The sequence below is a fragment of the Erpetoichthys calabaricus genome, chromosome 2 (assembly GCF_900747795.2).
Source record: "Erpetoichthys calabaricus chromosome 2, fErpCal1.3, whole genome shotgun sequence".
NCBI classification, from domain to species: Eukaryota; Metazoa; Chordata; class Cladistia; order Polypteriformes; family Polypteridae; genus Erpetoichthys; species Erpetoichthys calabaricus.
The window spans coordinates 170,398,766-170,425,568 of NC_041395.2; the positions used below are offsets into that span (position 1 = coordinate 170,398,766).

Genomic DNA, 26,803 nt, shown 5'->3' on the forward strand with positions numbered 1-26,803 from the left:
CTCAGTCTTGCTATTTTTTTTATCTTGTTCTCTGTTGCTTTTGGTACTTGCACCTTCTAATCATTCTTGGATGTATTATAACTTGCTTTGTAAGTCACTTTGAATAAAGGTGTCTACTAAATAAATTAATAATAATAACACCAAAATAACAGCCTGACTTAGATTTGCACCAATTGTGCTTAGCCAATTTGCAACCTTCTTATTTTTCTGAAACAGAATTAGCTGCTCTAGGTTGTGGCAGAATTTAATGTGTATCTGTGTGCATGATACTGACATACACAATTAGGAACAAATTAGTTAAACGCTAAAGTGCATATTTAGTTTTTGTTAAAAGGCACAACTGTTCAGACAAATGCTTCGCAAAAATATGGATTAAATATGAATATTACTACATATTAGTTTTAACTTTAAATATATTAATTTGACCAACGTTTTTATCCAAAGTAGCTTACAAAGAATTCTCCATGTGTAACACTTTCTGCATTTTTAAAATTAGCGCAGGAGTTCCTCGCTTAGGGTTACAGAACCGTTTGAACTGTGGCCATTTGGGTTTAAAGATCAATGCATTGATGACTTTTGACACCAATTAACTAAATAAGAAACTAATAAAACAGAGAAGAGAGCTGATGTGACAACCATTAGTTGCAAGAAGATTCACTCTCTTTCTAGGGAAGCTCCTGCTCGTGCACGCTAGCTCACGCATGTACGCTCGGGCTACTCTTGCTAGAACGTGCGCGTGCTAGTTTTCAGGCGCAAGCGCCTGTACGACACCCCCGTTGTTCCCGATTGGAAGCTCAGATTGCTGTGAAGAGCGAGCTACAGAATGGCTTCGTGGGTTACACTGTTGTGATTTTTTTCCATGCGGATTTACAACATTTAGTTAACAACTAAGATACAGCAGCGAACGTTTTTGTGTCGGTGTCGAGAACAACTGCTTCTACTGTACTTTTAAACTCCACAGACTATAGTCTACCGTCTGTCTTTTCCTTACGCACGTACGCGGGACTGCTGGACCTCACACCCGAGGGAAGATCGAAGGTGGAGAGTCTGGGGTCAAGCGGGATATGAAACAACTAGGAAACTTTGGCGTCTCAGAAGCGTGGGAGTCCGTGAGGTCAGCGTGAACAACGGAGGCAGCCCCTCCGCCCCCTTGCATCCCTCCCGAGTTGTCTTCCTTCTTAAAGAAGAATCGGTGGCGGCGGCGGCAGGGTTGCCTTCATACAAGGCAATGCGGATCCCGGGGGGGTCGGAGTGCCCTGGCCGGCTCGGCACGGGCTTCTTCCACTCCAGCCGCGGAAAGGGATTGCCGCTGTCCCTGTTGCTTCTTCTACTGCTGCTGAGCACTGCTGTGTGTCTTGCCAACCCCAGCGCTCCCAGTTTGGCCTCGCCGCACGCCAGTGTCAATGTCTACATGAGCGAAGAAGAGGTCAGGAAGCTCTTAGGTAAACACGACGTCGGGGCTCTGTTTCTGATATGTATAAGGGGGGAAAATCCGCACGAATTTGGTCTCAGCTAGACGCCATCGGGTTCGCAGGCGTACATTTCCTGCGGAGCCGGCCACTTCGTCTTCTTTTCTGGTCTGCTAGTCAGAAGGCACTAGTGGTCCCACAGCCACTAAAACTTAGGTTGTCTTTTCCATTTTTTTTCTCTTTCTGATAGATATTTGTTGTCGGTAAATGCAGAATCAAGTATTATGTGAGATGTACTGTACATTATTTGAGACAACATGGAATACTGACATGAGTTCAGCTATTGTTTCAGAAGGTCTGCTTTGACAGCTCGTCTAGCTTACTTTGTTCAGTATCGCACCTTTTGGTCACAAATCAAGGAATTGATTTATTTTTTTTACGTTTTTAGTTTTTTCTTAACCGATAATCCCATTATTGAAGTATATCTTAATTGTTCAGATAAGAAAAATATACTGCATCATGAATAAGTCATAGAATTTGTTCTACGTTTTTACCAACTCTCAGCGTAAAATATGTATTGTATTTAGGTACTTGATAGGTTTTACATGTCCTGGGTAAAGTAATCACATTTCCACAGTAGTTTCTTACAGAGATATTATTAAATATTGATAAGAAAATTATAATTCTGTAAATCAACGCAGCTTTATTAACAGTATATTGCGTTAGATGTTTTTGTTGTTTCCAAAGATCTTTCTGAATGGCCGAATTTAGAGTGCAGGTTGGCAATTTGAGTCAAGGAGATATAATCCGAATTTGTAAACATTCTTAAATATAAATGCTGACAGGTTTTCATACAAAGCATAATGTGATTTGGGTTAATTCTTTATAGATGGTGTTCTTTGTAAATTGTCTGATTAGAAATGAAAAAGGAAATGGAATCTAAATATTAACAAGTAGGTTAAAAGAGGTTGGCCAAGTACAGTACAACAAATATCCAAAGCTCTTAAATGATGCACTGTAAGTTCGTTTTGAATCAGAGTAAAAGTTCGAAAAGTTTAGAAGGTACAGATAGGAGAATGGCTTAAATGAAAATGTGCTGCAAACATTTCATATGATATGTTTTCTTACTCAGTACCATTTTAAGTAAAGATTACAGTAATTCTTTTATTTCTTGGGGGAAGGAGTCATAATTCAGTGCTGTGATAGTTGCTGAATTATTTGTCTCCTTGTCAAGAAAAACAGAATGTGTCTTTTCAAAACACTTCGAATTTGTTTCCCCATAAATAGGTGGTTTTCCACCCTTCCTTTTAGTATGTTTGTACGTTTTATGCTTTCCAACTGCTCTAGATGTTCACTAGAATTTATTCTTCAACTTAGAGTTACTTAGGGCATATCTATGATTCTGTGATGGCATATTGCTTTTTGGTCTTATTGTATTTGTGCCACAGACTTATTTTAAAAAGTTGTAAATGTTTGTATGCTTCTGTTTCCATAAACTGTGGATGAACAATTACGTAAACTATTTAAAAAAAATAATCAATGAATATTATTGCTGTTAAAGCTTCTTTCAGTGTTTGATAAACACATTTTTACACCAAAATGCACATTTGATATGTTTTTTATGTTTGATTCTTTTTGTATTTTGCAAATTATTTAGGTTTATCACATTTTTGTACAGTATACTTCCAGCTTTGTTTTTGGAGCATTTTCAGTTGCTAAGTTTGGTTTGGGATTTGAAGCATAATACATTTCAGACAAAGGTCTACAGAAGGTTAATTCCACAATGTTAGCTGCAGATTGGCCTAGAACGAGGAAAAGAGGTAAAAGTAATTCAGTTAAAAACGTTTCCAGTAATGAGGAGCGGGTGAGCGTGTCTGGGCTGCCAGCATGCGTAGTATTCCCTTCACACAAAAAAGCAGGTTGTAAAATGAGGAAGCCCTTTTAATGTTTCCTGCACTTGGTAAATTCTGTGCAGCTGGACTGCCTTTTCGGAGTTATTTTGAAGTTCAAAGTTTTTTTTTTTTTTTTTTAAGTTGCTTTTTTTATGGACATGCAAGGCTATATTCTATAATGTTTGCTCCTTGTGTGCTTGGCATTTGATTTCAGGCTATGTTTGTTTACTATAGCACCTGGGTGAAGAGTATTCTTTTGCACATGAAAAGAAAAAGGCCTGTACAATTTTAGTCATTTAGCAAGTAAATTAAAACTTCAGTTTATTTAAAGCACAGCATGGACACCAGTATTAGCTCACAGTCACCTTTGTAAACTGTTTGGCTCTGTATGATTGGTTGAGGAAACGTTTGAAGCATTTCTAAAATTTTGGACTGAGAGCAATAATTGTAGACTTTTTTTTTTTTTTAATGACGAGTGGTTTCAAACCAACTTGTAACTGTCTGGAACTAAGAAGTATTTGAAGCGAATGCCTAATATATTTGTCAAACTTGCTTAATCTATTTCAGGGTCACATGGGTTTTAGGCAATTCTAGGAGCATTCTGCAAAATGCAGGAACCAACCAAGGACAAGTCACCTGTCCATCGTGGGGATCACTCATGCACACACTCCTATGGGGCCAATTTAGATTCACTACCAAACTCAATACACACATTTGTAGGATTTGGGAGAAACACTGAAATACCTGGAGAAAAAAGAAATGCAGACACATGGAAAAGGTACAGACTCCATACAGACAGTGACAGGTTGTGGATTCAAACCTAAGATTCTGTATCTGTCAGGCAGCGGTGCTAATCACTGAGCTGCCGTGCCTCGCTGAAATGGCTTAAAAAAATAATTTAAAAAAGTAATCAGTGATTCTGGTGTATTCTGTTCTTGGTGTATGATTGCTAGTTGCACATTATTTTAGATAATTATCATAATACATTAGCAAATACAGTACATTTTTCATCCAACTTGCCTCACTTTGTGAGTACTGCTCTGTGCAGACAAATCTTCAGAAGAGAGGATTATACACAACTTGGCTTGCCATAATAAGTGGAAAATGCCTTTAGTGATATCTAACACCCATAATGATTTAATGTTAGGAATATTGTTAGTTCACCCTGCCTTTCCTTTCTATTTTTTATTTGCAAAGCATATTGTAGGAAAATTCTGCTAATCTTTAATGGCTTCAGGCCAGTATATGTTATAATAGTTAGCAGGTAGTGGCTTGACTACTTAATGAGAATAACATTACCAATAGTCTTCCAGTTAGAGTCTTACACGGACTCGATTAACAAGCTAGAATGAAAATCAAGGCCTTAAATCTGAAATAGGGGTAGATGGTGTACCTCGGTGGCATCTCCTGGATAATGTGAGCGACTTAAAAGGATTTTGCACTCTGCAAACAGGTAGCTTGCTAGCTGTACATTGCTGCATTCAGGATAGAAATTCTGTATACTAAAACTCTTAAGTGTAATTTCAATGCTCAGTTTTCCAACTTACACTGAATCAGAGTTCAAGATACTATGTAATTTAAAAACCTTATCTGAATCCATGCAGACAAGTATTGAAATTTGAATTGCATTAAAATTTAAAAAAAAAAAAAAGCTTGACATCTTGTATAGTTAAGCGAGTTGGACAGAATATCGTATACTTGAATTTTCTCAAGAAAAGCATTCATAAGTAATTCTTTGAGCACAAAATACACTGCAAACAGAAACAAAACTCTCTTGATACCTGTGCTCCATCTACAAATGGCTTTTAAAATTACAGTATGTAACTCAACTGTCAAGCAAGGTCAGTGCTAGGGCAAATTTAGCATATTGGGGGGGGGGGGGGGCGCACTGGATTTTTTTTTTTTTGTTTCATAACAAATATACCTGAGCTTGCATGAACAACAGATTACAGAAAACTGATTTTCATCCTACATAGCGCTGCAAGATCGCAATGTAAGAAGCCAAAGCCAGGTTATATATTAATCAAACACTTGCAGCTTCCCTTTTGGAGTGTGAGCTTTGCAAGATTAAGTGTAATTTTATTCCCTCTGTTGACTGCATTCCTAACTGGGACAACAAATATCAAATACTTTCCTGTGTTAACATCATCAATTGCCTTTGGGGCTGTATATTTGGGGTGAACCTCATCTGCAGGTATTGTGATACTGAAGAAATTGTGGCAATGTGAAACTGTTGCTGGGTTCTCTCTAATATGTATATATTTTCTAGCTGCAGTTTTTGTCTTCACTGAATGAAATCCAGCAGCACTTTATAAACAGCGCTAAAGGCATTCTGTAAAATGTTCAAAATAAGATGAAATGTTATCAGACTAGAGAACAGCAACTTATTTATTCTCATTGATCACAGAATAAAATGATAAATTAAGCAGTGCATAGATTAAGTTTACTTTCATTTTTTGTTGAAAACCTTGCCAAAACAATATATTTCTTAGGTCAAAAGAAACATGTTTTCATAGTTTAGATTGATTAAGTGCAAATATCAATATGGGAAGGTTTGGTGTATTCTATTTAGGATTAAGTAAAATATTACAAAGGGAAACTTTATTACATCAGCAGTATAGTGGGCATCTTTAGGACACGCTCTAAGGAAAAGTTAATTTTTAGTCATGCAGCCATAACATTTTATCTAAAATTGTCTAATCTGTTAGCTACTCTAGCTAAATTAACCAATTTATAAACCACCATCAAAGAGACTATCACTATAAGCAGATGGATAATACTTGGCCAGTTGGTGCTGGAAAGTGACATTTTGTTTTGCTGTTCTTCATGTAATTGCCTGGAAAAAAACTCTTTGAAATGTATGTTAGGACCTAATACTTGTAGAAAACAATTTTAAAATAATATTTGGCAACAATTATTTTAATATTTTCTTTTGAGGTACTATATGGCAGCAGTGAACGATTGGATTTCTGCCATATTTGCATTTTTTACCCAGGGTTTGAAGTGTGAGGAAAAATATTTTCATTAATAAATGTGTTCAGCTCACAGAATCATGTGAAATAAGTACAGTGGTACCTCAGTATACATCCTTAATCCGTTCTAGATCCTTTGACTTATACCAAACAGGACTTATACCAAACGAATTTTTCCCATAAGAAATAAAGGGAAAATGATTAATCCATTCCCATGAAAAAAAAAATCCTATTGTTATTGGCATATTATACATTGATGGAGTTGTAAAAATAATTTACACACTGCTTAATACTAAAATGCATAAATACAAAAGCAACTAGATGAAATAAATTAAAATTTAACCTCACTTTTTAATAACATCTTTGTTTTTCACAATCGTAGATACGGTCGTTCTTGGCATACGGTATGCAGCAGCCATGTCCCGGATACGCATGCCTAGAGGTGGGCAGTATGACCAAAATTCTATATCACGGTATTTTTCTAAATTCTGCCAGTTTCACGGTATTAGACAGTATTTTTTTCCCCATGCATGAGTGGATGTTAACCACATTTTCCACTGCAATTACTGCAGTAGACTGGCTAAGAATAACCTATTAGACTGTTATGAGAATTGTACATCGTACAAAAAGATATTTTAATGTGCGCACAAGTATTAATCCAGGATTGCATGGCCCCATAAAGTGATAGTTTTCAAGGGGGTGGCACTAAAGAGAAGGAATCGCATTGCATGACAGATGCAGTCAAAATATAGAACCTTTAATTGAACAAATTTTGCAAAAGCTTAAACTATGATTTTGACAACATATTTTCAACCATCCAAAGAGGCATTTAGACTTAGTAAAATATCCAGAGGTGTTTGTCAAAAGTTGGATTGCACTGAACACGTCTTAGAAAGGAATAAATGGTAAATATTTTTTGTAAACCAACTACACTTTCTGTTAATGTTAACAATCTCTGTCCACTGACACGTTAAAGTGACGTTATACATGATTAATTATGCCATCCATTCAGAGTTGCGCCCATCTCTGAACGAGTCGATAGCACATCACAGAATGAATACAAGCAAAACATACACTAGCAAGTACAAAAACAAGTACAACTTGGCTTGCAGTATTATCCAGTAGTATAGAAACAGTATTTACACATCTGACCTTTTAAAACTAAAGTATCTCCAGGCGACGGACGTGACTCCTTTTTTTCGGCAAAAGTTCTTCTGTTCATCACATGTTCAACTTTACTTTTAGTTCAGTTTCGGAATGCTCTCTGTCCATTTTCACCGCGCGACATACCTATGCTACCGCCCACTATTTGGTGGTGTAGCAGTGAAAAAGAGCCCTAGTGCAACAAATCTGTGTTTAGCGGTGTAGCAGTGAAAACGGTCCCCACTTAAACAGTTTCCCACTGCGCCACGTTCCGAACGTTGTTTAGGCAATTTAAACCGGTGTTGCGGTATAAGAAAAATCCATATCATAAAAAAAATAAAAAACGGTTTTCGGTATGAACCGGTATACCGCCCAGCACTATGCATGCCACCTTCTTACTTTTCAACAATCAATTCAAATTTACACAAAAAAACACAAAATCATGTGAAAATTCACATAGAGTTCTAGCGCGGGTTGTTCACTGAATGCTAGCAACTGGCGTACTGACGCTCGTGGGCAGCATAGGGTAGCACGCGGTGTGATGATGCAGGTCCGCTTCACGCTCCCATACGTCCTTACGGGTAGTCCTGAACCCGACAGCGTCGGTAGTGTCACAGAGATGAGCTGACAAATGAGGACAATTCTCAAATGAAGCCAAGGGATAGTGCAAGAATGCCAAGTGCTTTTATTTAAAACAAAAATCAGTGTCCAAATAAAAAGTGCAGTGCATCTGGTTTCAATAAATAATTATTTAATAAATATCAATAAAAACAAGTGTTCTGTGGGGATAAAAGCAACAATAAATAAATCCAAGGTTAAAAATGCAGTCTCACTCTTCCCGATCACAGCCCACCTGTGCAGTTGCTACTCGCTCCAACTACCTCATTAACTTCCCCGCGGTTGTGCAATCGCGCCCACGGAGAACGACACGGCTATACAGGTTAAAGCCTGGCCCTTTTTTTGAAGCCGCAGACCCACTATACATCACACGGTGTTCTAGCACGCAAGTAATTTTCCAAACAAAGGTCGTATACCAAGCAAAATTTTTTGCGTCCAAACAGGACGTATACCAAGTTGGACTTATTCCAAAGCAGACTTATACCGAGGTACCACTGTATTTTTTGCCTTGTGTCCAGTGCACTAAGGTGAGGTGTCAAACTAGCCAAATAATAAGGTCTGAATATTTTAAAAATAAGAAAATTATCAAATATATCTGAACTTAAGTTAACAATTCTGGACATTACATGTAAGTTTGCAAGTGCTTTTTTATACTTCAATATGGTAAATGCTGCAGTGGTAAAGACACAAACAGTGGTACTTGTTAAACTGTTATATTTAAATATAAGAGCCAACAAAATCCTGAGTGACTGGTCCACCATCTCTTTTTTCTCTCCCCTCAGGACAGCAAGCCATAAAAATTCCCACAAAAAGGAGCCAAAATCCCTAAAAGTCACAAGTGCCTCTCTCACTCTGCTACATTATTATTAATATTTTTACTTTTCTTTACTCATGTGTCTGTAAATCATGAAGTGCTTATGACACTGTTGAATTGGTCTTACTTGCAGTGTTCAGCTGGAGTCCTGTAGTGCAAACATAATATGATGTGTCTTGCTGCCAAACAGGTACAGGCAGTGTGTGTATCAGGAATAATATAAGTCATGTTAGTAAGATAGTGACAGGGTGAGAATAGCAAGCAAAGTTTAAAAAAAAAAAAAAAAAAAAAGGAAAGAGGCTGGCAGGTGGAAGTTGGACTTATATTATTATTTTGTAGGTGTCCAATGAGCAGTGGCAGGGTACCATTTATATTGTGATATTAAGAATAAAAAGTCAGTTGCCGTCTTTGGACTCTCCTGGGAAAGCAGCTCTATGTGACTTAGGGATGGGATCGTCACTGTACAAAGTCAGGGTCTGCACAATAGGTCATTTTTTCACCTTTATATATAAAACAATGTTTTAATAAAGGTGTCCTGAATATTTTTAAATACATGCCATTGTTTTAGGCATTATTTATCAAGCCTGTAGCCATGTAAAACTTAGATTATTTGTGGGAACATATGAGGCAGATGAGACTGTTTAAAGTCGGGGTTTTAAAGCATCTCGAGTTTAGGAGTATATGGAATAGAAATGAATGCAAAACGGCACTTTTAGGGAACAGGAGAAGTATTTAGAAAAACTGCTTTGAAATCAAAGTGCAGAGCAATGGGATTAAAAAAACAAAACACATTTCATTATGAAGGGGCCTGACTGTAAGTTTTAGTAATGAAGATAACAACTAGTGAAGTGCAAAAACAGATCAGCAAAACACAGCAGATTTGCATAGGGTGACTTGAGTAACTTGGTGTGAAAGATAGTGCAGGTGAAACAAACAACTGTTTTTGCCCTCCTGGTAGAGTCTAGCTGTGGACCATCTCGTTCTTTGACAATTGAGTGTCAGCTTTTGCCTTTGAATAAGACCTTTTTAAAAATAAGTAAGAATTACATCTGAATAGAGATGTTCAATCTGACAACCCAAGTGAAGTAATAGATTTTCATATCTCTCATATTTGCTTATTTTTTCTCCTGTGACTTCTTGTGGGATAAACAGTCTGTTATCTGCAGTGTATACAACTAAATGAAATTCAAATTTATGCAATATACATTCATAAGTACTGTATAAATATATTTATTTTTTGTATTACATAGTGTTTTAAAAAATATTTTATACTGCATATAGCAATAAGCCATATAACAATATTGTGAACATTTTGATAGGACAGTCATGCATATTAAATTGCTAATATTATGGCTGTTATGTTTGGGACTTTTTCTCACCTGGGGCCTCATGTATAAACGGTGCGTACGTACAGAAATGTTGCGTAAGAACGTTTCCACATTCAAATCACGATGTATAAAACCTAAACTTGGCGTAAAGCCACACACATTTCCATGGTACCTCATACACTGTCGTACAGAAGTTCTCAGCTCGGTTTTGCAGACTGGCGGCACCCAGTGTCAAAGCAGTGCTACTGTTCCTGTGTGGTTTATCATCTTTTTCCATATTACTCTCACTGCACCACTTGGGGCAGCTGATTGGAAAGAGAATTATCGGTATACAGCATCAAGCACATGCTGCCTCAGCCATGCTTCCTATTTGAACTGCTTCTCATACGGCAAACGCTTCAAACCTTTCCTGTACGGACCTCGCGGTTCAGAAAGAGTTTTATCCCAAGAACTCTAATTGCACTCAATCAGTCCATCAAGTGCTCCTTGTAGAACTGTTTGGACTTATAAATACAATCACCTAACTGTAAACTTGCACTACAGTTGTAATATTGCACAACCTGAGCCACTTTGTAAAGCGCATATTTACATATGATGACGATATCATTTTTAAGATGAAATGCAGCAAAATATGTTTATTATATTATACAGATAAAAGCACTGTATGCTTCATTGGGACAGGCGTGAACGATAGAATAATTAAACATGTACTATGAAGATATTTCAATGTTCCTTAAAAGTTTTTAAGAATCGGCGTTATAAGCTTACAGATGGCTTAACGTCTATTACAGAGCTGATTGTGTAGTGATTAGTTACTTGGAGAAAGAAAAGGAAGGACAGGAATTGGAAGTTAGTACGTTTGAAAGAGACAGTACTGCAGAGGCGGCCTTAGGCATGTGCAAACTGTGTACCTGCACAGGGCTGCCAAATCCCAGGGGCTGCCGCGCCAATATATATTGAATATAAAACAAAGAGAAAATAACGACACAGCTAAAAACGCAGTGGCAAATTTCGGCAAAAGTTAAACGCTTGTGTCATGAGCACGAGGCGGCTATGCAGTGTCCGCAACGGACGTGGCCATCCGCCGTGCATAAGATACCATATTGACATTGACAGGCAAAGGGGCCACCGATTCTTTCTCTGCCCAGGGCCGCCGCGAGCCTAGAGCTGCCCCTGAGTACTGCTGCATTAAATTATTTCATCGAAGGTCGTGCACAATCACTGCGCCACCGTGTTCCCATGTTTAATAACGTGCTTTAACTCCTGTCATCATGAAAATGATATCCTGTATACATCTCAGTATTTTAGTTATTCAGAGAGCTGTAATATCTTGAATGTAATGGATTCTATGTCCTGTCGGAGGAAAAGAAAGCCGGTTTAAGAAGCACGTAGTGATTCACACACACAGAGCACATAGAAGAACACATACAAAACAAAGCATTTAACGTGCTACTTTAATTAAGATGTGATTTGAGAAACTGGTTAATTGAATGATTTTAAGATGAAGTTTATGATGTTCTGCTTTAATGACAAAATAAACTACGTAATTAAAGTGGAAATTTCGAGATTGAAGTTGACATGCTTTTTCCCCCACTGTGTGCCTTTTTTTTCTCTGTACCCTAATAAGCTTTCATATGACACTCAGATGATGGGCTACATCTCGCCTTTTCACAGCGACTTTGATATGTGACAACTTCTTTTTTATTTCGGGCATTGTGCGACTTTGTGAACGTGAGCTTTCGAGTTTCTCCGACACATTATGTCAGTTGATTAGCTTCCTTTTGTTGTTTATATCACTGTTTAAACCAACAAATAGTACTTTTTCCTTGCCTCCACTTGGTATTCGCTGAAATTCTTCCATTTTCCCCTCTTGCTTTTCCCATTGTCTTTTCACAGAACACTGAGCTTAAGGGCTATTTATATTGCTTTATATATTCAAAGAGGCATAATTCTGGAAGGAGCTGGGGCGGGACAGCAGGCGCGTGCACGAGCGTTACTTTTCACACTGATTGGGATTTATGTAGCGGAAGAATGTGGAAGTTTGCGTACGCACAGATTCCTGCATCTGGATTTTTCTGTGCGTAAGCACATTTTGGCTTTTGTGCTTACGTCATGTTATAGTGCTAATTCTACTCATGGCGTTATGTATGAGGCCCCTGTTCTTGCAGATTAATTGGCAAAATTGTTTAATTTGGGGGCATTCTTGACATATTCCTGTCTCAATTATTTCTGATGCTGGCTTCACTATAATCAACATTCACATGCTGTAGGTTATGTTCAAAACAGAAAACACTAGATTAGTTTAATTTCTTCTCACACCATTGTTAGAAGTCGACACATGTGCTATATAGATAGCTTGCTTTACTCATATGTGCATTCTGCAAAAGATCATGTGACAAACCGCAGTCCAGCAAGTCAAGCTAAAAAACATTTGAAAGTATTTTTTAGTGAATTTTTAAGCCCTTTTTTGTAAATTATAGTGTAGCTGTCAGTGATGCTGTAAGTAACATTCCTGAGTGGTTTTAACATAAAATTTTAGAGTTAGTGGTTAGTTGTTTGTGCTTCTTTTCCTTTTTTGTTGTTGGGTTGATGTGAAAAATGCATTGCCTGCTGTAAACTTGTAATAAAGACAGAATGATTTGAAAGTCTGTAATTCATCTTTCTAGCCATATATGCAAGCGATGATAACTGGGTGAAAGATATGGGTTAAGACAATTACTCCTATAAATCAAAGAAACTAAACCGAGTACACCCTACTGTATCCCACATTTGTTTTGGCAGAATCTGATTTCCCTAACCTGAGAGTTTCTTTTAAAGCAGATGCAAGTGTTATTCTTCACAAACAGAAAAATAGCTAAAGGAATCTCACAATAAAGAAGTTCCTTTTTTTCCCAAGCCTTGGTTTCAGTAAATTGTTTTTCATGTACCTCTAAACCACCCATGCCTTTATTGTGGATTAAAACTTTCATTATGAACATTTCATAATGAGAGCCAAAACAAGAAGCTTTTCTTATTATCTTATTACAGCCGAATGGCTCATTTTATCAGCTTAATACAGTACTACTAGTGTGAAGCCAGAGAGGGCTTATCACTGTAATAAAGAAAAGGTTGCTACAGTATTTGCGACTGTTTTGTCCAGTAATGTCAGAGACACATTGAAGGCAATTCAGAATGCAACGCAGTACTGGGTATTCCAGTTAGAAACTCATTCAGTAAAAGAAGTAAAGTTACAGATGAACTTGCAAATAATAGTGAAACAGCAAATGACCGCTGATGTGTTCATGGAAAGACATAATTGCAGAGACACAGTCAGTAATGCAACTAAAACCGCCTACTTTATTGCTAAAAAAAATAACTAACAAATACTACATTTCTGTTGTTATTTGGATGTTTGAAGTAAAAGTATTATGTTTAAATTTAACAGTCCAATTCAATGGCTAATTGTGGATTGGTATAAGCAATAGCAAGACTGATTATAAGGTTATGGTTATATGAGGTTGTTTGAAAATAACGTAACAAAGGATGTATTGTAGGAATTCTAAAATAATAATAACAATAATAATCTTAAACTTACCAGTTCGATTTTGGAAGGATAGCATTAAAGTTGAAAAAAAATCTAAAGGAAAGGAGTTATTTGGAAAATTAAAGCATCCAGTGTGTGACATTTGAAATTTCAATTAATTTGACTTATCTATGAAACGTTACTCTTCATACATATTAACTAGCTAATATCTTCTCCATATACTAATGCAAACAATAAATATAACACAAAATGTTACAAACCTGACAAAGTGATTATATGAAAAACTGGTCTGAAAAGTGGTTTGTTACAAAAGAGTTTATGTAAATTGCGAATTATCTTGGTATAGCATTGTGACTATTAGGGCCTGACTGATATGGATTTTTTTAGATCGATAATGATATTGATATGTGGGCAGCAAATATGACAGATTAATGATGCATAATGTACCAATATTGATAATATGTTTAAGTGTTAGGGTTTCCTGGAAAAAATCAGAATGAAAAGAAAAAAATTTAAGTGTTTAATGTTTTCACATGAACATGTTTTAACATTTAAACAGGTTAAATGACTGTGACTTTTTTTTTTGTAATGATCACAAAGCACAGAGACTTGTGATGTTTGTCTCTCTCACAAGTGTACAGTGTAGGTTCTTTGAGCATAAATGTGTCATTGTAAGCATCAACAATTATAATATAGCCCATGTTGACTTAAATATATCATCTGATGATTATATGAAGTGCTGTAAGCTTTTACTTTAGGGAATTAATGAATAAATGAATCGGTGCTCAAGTATATATCCTGAGAGTTGCATTAATGAAATGAATCAAAATGTATTTATCTGCATATACAGTATAACCTCGATTAACCGTCGGGTAAAAAAAAAAAAAAAAAATTGGACATGTCAGCACTTATCTATTACTGTACTACTACTGCCGTGCGGCACACTGTGAGCTATGTACGTTGGATCAACTCTCCTTTGTGCTAGCGCATAGTGTTCTTCCCCAGCACCACGTGTCATGCCACATTTTGACAGTGTCTGTTACGTACCTTCAGTTTTAATAGCAGTTTGTAGCCTTTCACTTTTATTATAATTACTATATGTTGTAATGGGCAAAAAAGTATGAGTGTGGTGTTGGAATTGTCACAAAAAAAATGAAATTATTAAACTACTATGTACAAAACGGCAAAGCATTGCTTCTGTTTACGGAGTAGGAAGAACAACAGTAACCGATATAAAGCATAATGATGACAAAATTGAAAAATGTGTCAATTAATGTTAACGTTCACCTGTATTGCAGTTTTCTTTTTAAATTCTTATTATTTTGGGGGTCCTCGACATACGACGTTTCGAGTTTATAATGCTCACTCCCATAAAAACTTTAAAAAAAAATTGAGACATGAGTTAGTGCTGGGCGGTATGACCAAAATTCTATATCACGGTATTTTTCAAAATTATTCCGGTTTCACGGTATTGGACGGTATTTTTTTTTCCCCCATGCCTGAGTGGATGTTAACCACATTTTCCACTGCAATTACTGGCTAAGAATAACCTATTCCACTGTCATGAGAATTGTACATTGTACAAAAAAACATTTTAATGTGCACACAAGTATTAATACAGGTTTGAATGGCCCCATAAAGTGATAGTTTTCAAGAGGGTGGCACTAATGAAATGAATGAATCACACTGCATGACAGATGCAGTCAAAATATAGAGCCTTTTTATTGAACAAAGTTTGCAAACAACTTAAAACTAAAATTTTGACAACATATTTTCAACCATCCAAAGTGGCATTTAGACTTAGTAAAATATCCAGAGGTGCTTGTCAAAAGTTGTATTGCTCTGATCATGTCTTAGAAAAGGAATAAATAGTAAATATTTTTTGTAAACCAACTACACTTTGTTAATGTTAATAATCTCTGTCCACTGACACATTAAAGTGACATTTTAAACAACTTTACCATCATTAAACTGCATAATATTTAAACTAATAAATAATAACAATAAAATAACTAGTGGTGCAACTTCCAGTAATAATACTATTACTTCCAAGACTTAAAGCCCAGGTGCATTACACAGTATCCACCAAAATAAAATAAAACAAGTGCAACTCGGTGATGACATGTTTACCAACTGAACCATCATTAAGGCAAACTGCATTAATATGGACCTTTGTGGTCTAGCCCTACGGAAGCATATTAGGGCCACGGTGAAGAAAAAAAAAAAACGGACACAGTGAAGAAAAAAAACAAACTATATGTCGAGATAAAGTCGACATGTTGACTTTATTCTCAACATTTCCACTTTAATCTCGACATTTCTACTTTATTCTTGCCATTTATGTTGAGATTAAAGTCGACATGTCCACTTTATTCTCAGTTTATTTTGTCATTAAAGTAGAATGTCATAAATAAAACTTCATCCTAAAATCAATGTTTAATTTACTGGATTTTCTCAAACCCTGTCATGAGTTAATGTAGCACATTAAATGCTTTGTGTTAAGTGTTCCCCAACCCAGTTGTTAATCGCTACGCGCTTCTTAAACTGACTTTCTCTTGCACTGAGGAGGCGCAGGCAGCGATCACCGCACAGAATACATTCACTTCATGATATTCCTGCTCTCTGAAAATGTAGAATGCTAAGATACATTTTCATAATGAAATGCATTAAAGCAGGTATTAAAAATGCATGGTGGTGTGGCGGTAGTGCTGCTCCCTCGCAGTAAGGGGTCCCCAGGTGTACGTTCAGTGTAGAGAACTTTATGGCAGGTGTGACGAGGCTCCAAAAAACTGAATGTATGAATGGGTATTGCAGAGGTTTAATTTAAATATTGTGTAAATATTGGGTTTGTGATCTTGTGGTCGGAGACACGAACACAGAATTCAATGGATGTTCTTCCAAGCAGGCTTTCTTTATTGCATGCATGCTGTCTGTCTGACGTACCAAACCCCCAGTTCCTATCTTTCCCCTTTCTTTCTCCACATAACCGATCGCCACACGATAAACATCTTTGTGAAATTAAAACTAATTATAAACTTAGACCACAGAGTGTTCAGAACTTTAAAAAAATCTTCATTATACACGTTTAATTATGCCATCCATTCAGGGTTGGTCCCATCCCAGCAAGCATTGTGTGCGAGGCAGGAGCAAATCCTGAACAGGGCGTCAGCACATCGCAGGGTGAATGCGAGTAATACATACACTAGCAGGGTCACTATAGCATAACAAAACCCCACATCCTACATGATTTTGAAAAAAACTGAAGCACGCCGAGTAAACCCACCAGAAAAACATGCAAATTCAAGGCAGGGAACACCCGGGACTCGCTTGCTGTGACACAGCATTGCACCCTCCACGCCCCCACATGATTAATACATGCTTTAATGCATTTCATCATGAAAATGATATCAAGGTATCTTAGCATTCTAAATGTTCAGGGAGCAGAAATATCATGAAATTAATGTATTTTGTGTGGTGATCGTTGCCTGAGTGCAAGAGTAAGTCAGTTTAAGAAGCACGTAGTGATTAACATGGCTCAGGGAACACTTAACACAAAGTTTTTAAAGTGCTACATAACTTGTGACGGGGTTTGAGAAAATCTAGTAAATTAAACATTCATTTTACGATGAAGTTTAGTTTACGATGTTCTACTTTAATGACAAATTACGAGAATAAAGTCAACATGTCAACTTTAATCTCGATATAAACGGCAAGAATAATGTCAACATGTTGACTTTATTCTCGTGATAAGCGTTGAGATTACAGTGGAAATGTCTAGAATAAATTCAACATGTCTTCACACTATTACACAGTACCCAGGTACATAACACGGTATTGAAAAAAAATAAAAATAAAACAAGTACAACTTGGTTTGCAGTATTATCCAGTAGTATAGAAACAGTATTCACACATTTGAACATAATGGTCCACATCCGACCTTTTAAAACCAAAGTATCTCCAGACAACAGTCATGGCTCCTTTTTTCTGCAAAAGTTCTTCTATGTCATCATGTTCAACTTTATCGTCTGCTACAGCTTCAGTTTCAGAATGTTCTCTGTCCATTTTCACCGTTCAATACCTCCACTAACGCATGTACTCCGTGTTTAGTGGTGCAGCAGTTTAAAAGGTCCCCCCTTAAACAGTTTCCCGCTGCTCCACGTTCCAAACGTTGTTTAGGCTATTTAAACCGGTGTTGCGGTATAAGAAAAATCCATATCATAACAAAAATAAAAAACGGTATTTGGTATGAACTGGTATACCACCCAGCACTAACGTGAGTGTTTCAGCTTACACTGTTAGCGTTGTACTTACAGACTACGTGGGCGAACTAGTTTGGTTGCACGCAGTGGAAGAATACGCAGTAACACGGCGTATGAGTGAGGGAATTGGTGAACTAGTTTGGTTGCGCATGGCACAAGTGTTCTGTTTGTGTTGCTTTGTTTGGCAACTTTTTGGCCCTTATCATGGCTCCTAAACGAAAGTCAGAGTCTTCAGATGGTAGTGCTTTAAAGAAGAGGAAAGCCATCACGATGGAAGTGAAAGTAGACATTGTAAAGAAATCAGAAGGAATAAAGGTAAGGAATTTTTTTTTTTTTTTTTTTTACACTAATTTTTTGTCATTTTTTCTGTTACTACAGTGCAGTGTACAGTACAGTATATTTATGTCCTTTTCCTTTTTCTGTGGCTTAGTTGTGTTTTTATGCTCTAGATTATGATTTTACAAATGTGTTAGTATAGATAAGTGACTTAGGCTAGGGTGTGTTTCGACTTAAACCAAAATTCGGGTTCCGTTCCTACAATATTGATGTAACTGTGTCGTAACCCAAGGACCCCCTGTATTAAGTTTTGTTGCAGGCAGCTTGTGATACGCTGTGTGGAAGCAGAAAGGGTGGAATGATAGCTGTAAGTGATGGGACTGGGTGAAGGGCTTCTGCTGTGTAAGAAGAGGACATGCCTCTTAGGAGATGAGCGACAGGAGAAGTGAGTAGGGAGTCAGGAGACAATTAGCAGGAGTGTTAGCAGAACGTAACTAGCAGGAGATAAAGGAAAACTTTCCCTACCAGTTAATTCAGTGATTCCCAACCACTCTGCTGCGGCACATTAGTGTGCCGTGAGAGATCATCAGGTGTACTGTGGAAAATTATCCAATTTCACTTAATTGGTCTGAAAATTATTATTTATTTACTGCAAATAATTTTTCTTTGTTCATCTATGTGAAGGTGGCAGGCAGAACAATTAAATACTCTTCCACTAGGTGGCAGCAGATGGCTAATTAATCTGTGTATCTACCTATTGCCATTCAAACAATAGAATCAGTGATGCTTTGGATGTGACAGCGTAATAGCAATGGATAAATATCTGTAAAAAAAAATACTCAATTCAAACTGGGTCCTGGAGAAAATTTTGACCCAGATGAAGGCCCTAGTATGAGTAGTGGTCAGAAGAAAGCAAAAAAGGTGAGATCAAGACAATACAATGAATGTTATCTTTCCTTTGGATTCACTTTTACCGGGGAACCAACCGAGCAGATTTCGTTATGCTTGGTATGTGGGGAAAAGCTGCCCCAACAGTGCCATGGTTCCTAGCAAACTTAAACGCCATTTCCAAACAAAACACCCGTCACTTCAAAACAAGAACACAGTCTATTTTATTGAACTTCGTGAACAGACTGAGAAACAGGGCAGCTTTAGTGAGGAAAACCACAAAGACAAATGAGAGAGCTCTCAAAGCTAGCTACCAAGTTGCTGAACTCATGGCCAAATCAAAACAGCCACCCATGGTGGCAGAGACATTAATACTACCTGCCTGCAAAATCATTGTAAATGAGATGCTCGGCTCTGGCACTCTTAAAGAAATAGCCCAAGTCCCTCTCTCAAATAATACAATTGCCAGATGTGTTGATGACATGTCTGCAGACATAGAAAGGATCGTTTTGGAAAAGTTGCACGTCAGTGGTAAATTTGCATTGCAACTCGGTGAATCTACGGATATCAGTGGACATGCACATCTTTTGGCAAATGTGCGCTTTGTAGACGGAGACACCATCAGAGAAAAAAATCCTGTTTTGCAAGGAATTGCCAGAAAGAACAACAGGCCTCGGTCCTGAGTAGTAAGAGTTATGTAGTTAAAGTGGCAACTTTAACTTGTTTGTCAAACTGCAGTGGCTTCTGCACAAATCTATACTAATAAAAGGCAAAGCCCTCACTGACTGACTGACTGACTGACTCATCACTAATTCTCCAACTTCCCGTGTAGGTAGAAGGCTGAAATTTGGCAGGCTCATTCCTTACAGCTTACTTACAAAAGTTAGGCAGGTTTCATTTCGAAATTCTACACGTAATGGTCATAACTGGAACCTGTTTGACTGACTCACTCATCACTAATTCTCGAACTTCCCGTGTAGGTAGAAGGCTGAAATTTGGCAGGCTCATTCCTTACAGCTTACTTACAAAAGTTAGGCAGGTTTCATTTCGAAATTCTACGCGTAATGGTCATAACTGGAACCTGTTTTTTGTCCATATACTCTAATGGAGGAGGCGGAGTCACGTATTGCGTCATCACATATTACGCCTCCTACGTAATCACGTGAACTGAAAACGAGGAAGAGATTTACAGCACAAGTCAAACGCGGGAACGAAGGTAAATGACGTTAATTGTTGACTGTCTTTTAATACTGTGTAATTGTTGAGTGTCTTTTAATACTGTGTAAGCATACATATTAACACATGTGCAATTAAACGTGTGCATTTACGGGGTGATTTCTCAGGCTTAAAAGCTCGCCTTTTATTAAAAAGGTAAATGCAAACTCTTTTCATTCTGAAGGGCACAAACCACGTTAGATTTCAGCCGTTAAACGCGCAAAAATGTCAGTACACCAGATAAATAAGCGCAACATATTATCAGTTGTATTGTATGCTTACAATACATATAGAAATGTGTTAATCGTTAACTAATATTATGGGATGGTGATTTAAACGATTGCATGTCTTGGTGGGTTTGCGTAGCTTATTGTCAATATCTTTACACCTCTTTTTAAGACTTAATTTAAAAAGGTTTTCTTTTCTTCTTAATTAAAATTTGAAAGCAATATTTCACCGCTGCGAAGCCCCTCTAGCGCTGACGTCCGAGGTTCGATTACCGTAAGCGAGTGCAGTGAGTGTGTACGCCTGATGAGCCAAGAATAAGGGGGAAAGACGTGTCGCGTACTCTTTGCATTATTTGACAGTAAACTATTTTCATCCATTCTATGATCTGCTTCTCACAACTGAAGGCACCGTGGCTGATGTTACCTGACTTGCTGGCCAACCATAAGCGTTACCTGGTAGGTAACCACCCACTCACTTCACTCCCTTATGGGAATCGAACCTCGGACGTCAGCGCTAGAGGCGAAGCCCCTAAAATTGCACCACGGCGTGTGGTTCGTTTATTTGACAGCATGTAGATCGAGGTAATTACATTCACGGCATTCGTAGTCTGACTCACAATCTGATTGTATGGGTGGTTACCTACCAGGTAACGCTTATGGTTAGCCAGCAAGTCAGCTCGAAGTGATCACTCGAGTGAAGGCAGCTTCACAAAAAAACAGATCCTTAACAAACTGTTATTGGTATATTTTCCCTCAATTTTAAAAGGTTTTCTTTTCTTCTTAATAAAAATTTATAAGCAGTAATTTGCCGGTGCGAAGCGCGGGGATTTGAGCGACTGACGCATACAGACATATTCATGAGTGCAGGTACTTCAGAAAGAAAGCACCGTGTAAACCTAAACTTTAAATTAAGTTCATAGACCTACAAAAGGTTGCCATTGATTTGAAGCAAGATTGCTTTTCTCATGTACAACTATACGTTGCATTCTTAACAGTAAGCTTGCACAGCTTGGTCATATTACAACCTGAGTGCTGAACTTACAACGTCGTATACAAACAGAACTATAACAATTGGAATAAACAAACAAAAAAAAAAAAGCGAAGAACCCTTGGATTTAATAAAAAGGCTCCTTCCTTGGCGAAGCAAGGAAAAAGGAAGACTTTATATGGCGTTCGTTTATAAAACAGCGGAAAAGCTGTGTTAAGGCTGCTTCACAAAAAAACAGATCCTTAACAAATTGCTATTGGGATATTTTCCCTCAATTTAAAAAGCTTTTCTTCTTAATAAAAATTTAAAAGCAGTACTTTGCGGGGATTTAGATATATATATATATATATATATATATATATATATATTGTGACAGACGACCGGCTATGGACTCCGGTCGCCACCCCCAGGCCGCTAGGAGGAGCCTTCCGGACAGCATATTTGTGCCCCAAGTTCCAGCAGGGCCTCATGGACTTTGTAGTGTTGTGACACAGCCCTGCTGGATACCTTGGGGGCTGCCAGGAGTCGCTGTAGGGGGGCTAGTGGGCTCTGGCATGCCCTATAACCCGGGAGTGCGCATCAGTCACGTGACTGGATGAAGTGACGTGCTCCCGGGATAAAGAAGAGGACTGTTTGCCCTGACCCGGAAGGAAATGGACTTGTGGGTTGTGCTTAGAACCACTTCCGGGTCAGGAGCTATAAAAGGACTCTGGGAAGCCCAGAACGCTGAGCTGAGCTGGGAGGAAGGTGGGCTAAGTGTCTGGGAGTGGAGGATTGTGTTTATTGAAATAGTTTATTGTGAATATATGAGTGTAGTGTGTGGAGTGCTTTGTGCACGTTATAATAACAAAATAAATAGTTATTATATTTTCACCTGGTCTGAAGAGTGGTACCTGAGGGTTCAAGAGGTGGACAAACGCTTCATCTGTTACAATATATATATATATATATATATATATATATATATATATATATATATATAATATATATATATATATATATATTTATGTATATATATTTATGTATATATAGATATATATATTTATGTATATATATTTATGTATATATAGATATAGATTATATATATATATATATATATATATATATATATATATAATATATATATATGTAAACTTATAAGTACTGCCTTACTTCTCTTTAAGAAAGGAAGATGTAATGATACTTGATTTAAATGATTCCATGTCTTGGTGGGTTTGCGTAGCTTATTGTCAATATCTTTACACCTGTTTTTAAGACTTATTGACTGAAACGGTCTTTCACAAAAAAAGTTAGGGCTTTGCTACAGGATACACCCTCCACAAGTTAAGCAAGTAAAAATAAAAGTGTATATTTCTGTTTTATTTAAACCTTTTAAGTTTGTATGCATAGCCCCATTTGGCTGTTTTAGTTTTTTTTCTTTCTTCAGTAATATTAAATCTCCTTAAAGAAAAAGAACATATGCATTTTACTTTTTTTGTATCTCTTTAGTAATATTTTAGTGTAAAAGGATAACCAGTATTTAAACCTTTTATGTTACTTTATAAAGTTATTTTAGACAATGTTGAAAAATTAATAAGAAAGCTACATATTTTGGCAGCTGCTGCTTTAATTTTCAATGAAATGAAAAAAGCTCTCCAAGAGAAAACCTCAATGAAGAAGAAACAGTTTGCACTATCTAAAAATCAGAAACCCTCATTTATAAAAGTTTGCTGCAGATGACTTAACTGAAAATAAATGAATAGTTCCTATGTGTATAATACATATTTATCTATTTTACTTATGCCTTTATTCCAGCAACTTGCAACATCTGAGGTACAATTTGTTACATTACTTTTGTTTTTTGCAGCACAGGCAGGTGAAGTGACTTCCTCAGGGTCACACAGTGGTGTCAGTACCAGGATTTGAACTGATAAGCTCCGGGTTTACTGAAATATTACTGAAGAAAGAAAAAAAATGAAAACGGGCAAATAGGGCTATGCATACAAATGTCCATCCATCCATTATCCAACCCGCTATATCCTAAATACAGGAGCAAATAAGTAGATATGTATATATACAGTATATATATATATATATATAATATATGTGAGTGTATGTATGTATATATGTATGTCTATATTTATATGTATATATATATGTAGATATGTAAATTTGTATATATATATATATATATATATATATATATGTATGGAAGAGAAGGTCTGTGATACGGTTTGCATATTTGCAGTTGGAGATCCACAAAGGGAGAAAAAAACGAATCACGTATCATAAAATAGTTTTATTCCTGAGCTTTCAACCCCTATCAGGGGTCTTCATCAGAGGATAATGCTTAGACTTACAAGAATCAAAGGCAATATATAGCAACACATTCAGGGGGGGGGTGGGTGGAGGCTAACTGCCCGGAATTTTATGGACTCCCAAAAATACGCAAAACACCACTAAAATACAGACCAGTGGTTAGCCTAATAGGCGGACCATCTTACAACTTGTCAAAAAGACTTTTCCAACTACTTAAACATTTAACGGACGACTCGGATTATTCTGTCAACAGCGCAGAGTCGGCATTACAGCGCTTGAATGACATATCCATCGCCGAGGACGAGATCATGGTCTCGTTTGATGTTATATCGCTATACACCATGATTCCGACCCAACTGGCCACAGAAACATTATTAATGAAACTGGATAGTGACCCCACCATAGAGACAAGAACCAAACGGTCCATCAAAGACTTAATGCACCTAATATCACTTTGCCAAAAAACGCACTTTCATTTCAACGGCAAGTATTACACACAGAAAGAAGGCATGCCGATGGGATCACCGTTATCGGGACTCCTAGCTGAACTGGTAATGCAACGATTTGAAAACATAGCTTTATCCCAGATTACACCCAAAATTTGGATACGCTATGTAGATTACACATTCGTCATATTAAGAAAGAACCAGCTGAATGAATTCTTCAATCATATTAACACAATATTCCCTGCAATCCAGTTCACAATGGAAAAAGAAAATAATCGACACATCAATTTCCTGGACATTTACATCAAAAGAAATAGTGACGCCACCCTGACCACAAGTGTTTACCGCAAACAATGCCACGCAGACAAGATTCTACACTTCGCCAGCAATCACCCGGTATCTCATAAACGGAGCTGCGTGAAAACCCTATTTAAACGAGTCCACACGCATTGTAATACCAAGGAAACAAAAATTAATGAGAGACGCTATCTGTTTCAACTTTTCACCTCGAACGGATACTCAAAATCATTCATTAATCGGAGTCTACACAGCAGGCGCCAAAGGAATCAGCATACAAGCGACATACATCAGAACCCTCACCCCACCTGGCATTCACTCCCATACCACCATAATGTGTCAGAAGGCACGGCACGCACCCTGACCAAGTGGGGCATCAAAATAGCACATAAACCCACCAACAATCTGCGCATGGTCCTGTTTAATGCTAAAAACAAGAAATCGACAGCCGAAACACGAAACGCAGTTTATAGTATTCCATGCAATTCTTGCTCAGCTGTATACATAGGACAAACGTCAAAAAGAATTTCAACACGTGTACAGGAACATCGCAACGCTGTCAGAAGAAAGGACGCACTATCTTTGATATATGCACATACTAAATCGACAGGACACACATTCAACTGGGACAACGTGAAAGTAAAATTTAAGGCCAGTACAAAAAGCGCCAGAGAGTTGGCCGAGTCTTGGCTATCAGATGAAAATGCCATCAACAGACACTTGGACATAAACCCAGCATATGCCAACTTAAGAAGGACATATGCACTTTAATTTAACGATAAACCCCCCCCCCCCCTTTTTGATCATACGGACTTAGTCACCTCCACCCACCCCCCCCTGAATGTGTTGCTATATATTGCCTTTGATTCTTGTAAGTCTAAGCATTATCCTCTGATGAAGACCCCTGATAGGGGTTGAAAGCTCAGGAATAAAACTATTTTATGATACGTGATTCGTTTTTTCTCCCTTTGTGGATCTCCAACTGCATATATATATGTATATGTGGATGTGTATATGTATATACAGTAATCCCTCCTCCATCACGGGGGTTGCGTTCCAGAGCCACCCGCGAAATAAGAAAATCCGCGAAGTAGAAACCATATGTTTATATGGTTATTTTTATATTGTCATGCTTGGGTCACAGATTTGCGCAGAAACACAGGAGGTTGTAGAGAGACAGGAACGTTATTCAAACACTGCAAACAAACATTTGTCTCTTTTTCAAAAGTTTAAACTGTGCTCCATGACAACACAGAGATGACAGTTCTGTCTCACAATTAAAAGAATGCAAACATATCTTCCTCTTCAAAGGAGTGCACGTCAGGCCCAAAGCCTGTCAGAAAGAGATAGGAAAGCAAACAAATCAATAGGGCTGTTTGGCTTTTAAGTATGCGAAGCACCGCGGCACAAAGCTGTTGAAGGCAGCAGCTCACACCCCCTCCGTCAGGAGCAGAGAGAGAGAGACAGAGTTTGTTTTTCAATCAAAAATCAATACGTGCCCTTCGAGCTTTTAAGTATGCGAAGCACCGTGGAAGGTAGCAACGTGAAGATAATCTTTCAGCATTTTTAGACGAACGTCCGTATAGTCTAGGTGTGCGAACAGCCCCCCTGCTCAATCCCCCTATGTCAGGCTCATTGAAAGTCAGCGCAAGAGAGAGAGAAAAGTAAGCTGGGTAGCTTCTCAGCCATCTGCCAATAGCGTCCCTTGTATGAAATCAACTGGGCAAACCAACTGAGGAAGCATGTACCAGAAATTAAAAGACCCATTGTCCGCAGAAATCCGCGAACCAGCAAAAAATCTGCGATATATATTTAAATATGCTTACATATAAAATCCGCGATGGAGTGAAGCTGCGAAAGGCGAAGCGCGATATAGCGAGGGATTACTGTATATGTATATGTAAATATGTGTATATGTAGATATGTATATATATGTATATATATATATATATATGTTTACATAACCTCTTTAACACACTACTTCTCCGCTGCGAAGCGCGGGTATTTTGCTAGTGTTTATATATACAGTACTGTGCAGAAGTTTTAGGCAGGTGTGAAGCCTCCTACACAGCTGTTTCTGTTTCAGTTAAAAACTGTGTTTCAACCTATGTGTGACATTCATGATCATTAGCACCTGTTTGGTATAATTGGTTGATCATACACCTGACTATAATCCTACAAAATCCCTGACTTTGTGCAAGTGTACCTAT

The 26,803-nt window shown here is 37.6% G+C and overlaps 1 protein-coding gene across 1 annotated transcript in view; it reads left to right on the forward strand.

Moving 5' to 3' along the window:
• The first annotated feature begins 763 nt into the window (after positions 1 to 763).
• ryk (receptor like tyrosine kinase) overlaps positions 764 to 26,803 on the forward strand; it is a 206,557-nt gene continuing 180,517 nt past the window's right edge. The window contains exon 1 of the mRNA XM_028794770.2: positions 764 to 1,442. Within this exon, the coding sequence (XP_028650603.1) occupies positions 1,229 to 1,442 (214 nt within the window). The 5' untranslated portion in view covers positions 764 to 1,228. The remainder of the gene's footprint in view (positions 1,443 to 26,803) is intronic.